At 40.3% G+C, this 885-nt stretch overlaps 1 protein-coding gene across 1 annotated transcript; it reads left to right on the forward strand.

Moving 5' to 3' along the window:
• Positions 1 to 4: 4 nt before the first annotated feature.
• On the forward strand, positions 5 to 874 carry LOC147820182 (interferon-induced very large GTPase 1-like; the record flags this gene model as incomplete). The annotated part of the gene is made up of 1 exon (XM_087174889.1): positions 5 to 874. A coding segment is annotated over one exon (825 nt), but the record flags the coding sequence as incomplete, so codon positions are not given.
• Positions 875 to 885: the final 11 nt, after the last annotated feature.

Raw genomic sequence — 885 nt, forward strand, 5'->3', positions numbered from 1 at the left:
GAAACATGTGGAGAGTTTTATAAAAGAGGAAGTAGAGAAATACATCTTCACATCACACAAAGATAAAGCTCGGGATATACTCAAGAAAAATGTTGAAGACATCAAACAACATGTGAGTCAGGCTTTATTTACTGCAACAGAGAAAGTCAAAACCCAGAGAGGAGACACAGACATGTGGCTGGAGGAATTTACCAGTTCTCTGAGAGATGATCTGACATTTGATGCCATTTGTCCTGAAAACTTCAGAGACATAAACAGTTTTGAGTTTCTTAAAGAAGAGATAGAGAAAATCCTTGAACCCATCATGAAGGAGATGAACAACCTCTCACTGAATGAGATGAATGAGTTCAGAGAGAAGCCTGATCAAATCCTCATCGATCAGCTGTGCAAGTGCTGCTGGGTAACGTGTCCATTCTGTGCAGCTCTTTGCACCAACACCATGGAAGATCACAGTCCTGAAAAGCACAGAGTCCCTTTTCATCGGTCCGCTGGGATTAAAGGATGGCACTATAGAGGCACAGTGGAACTGGATATTAATTTCTGCACAACAAATGTTGCAAGTGATAAAACTTTTTACCCCCGTCATGACTCAGATGAAAGGATTCCTTATAAACAGTACCCAAAAGGTGGGGATAAGTTTGCTGCGTGGAAGATCACTCCTGATGAGTCCAAACTCACATACTGGAAATGGTTCGTGTGTCGATTTCAAAAACAACTGGAAGACCACTATGAATTAAAATTCCAGGGAAAAGGAAAAATTCCCAGCGAGTGGAGAAACTACAGAAAAGAAGAAGCGATTAAAAGTCTGGATGAAATGTACAATCTGTGAGTGAACAACACAACTACTCTGCTGAAAATGATGATACTTGTTTCCATGTGAATATT

The sequence above is a fragment of the Seriola lalandi genome, unplaced genomic scaffold (genome assembly GCF_002814215.2).
Source record: "Seriola lalandi dorsalis isolate HSWRI2012SDOR001 ecotype SW California unplaced genomic scaffold, Sedor1 jcf7180001979217, whole genome shotgun sequence".
Classification (NCBI taxonomy): domain Eukaryota; kingdom Metazoa; phylum Chordata; class Actinopteri; order Carangiformes; family Carangidae; genus Seriola; species Seriola lalandi.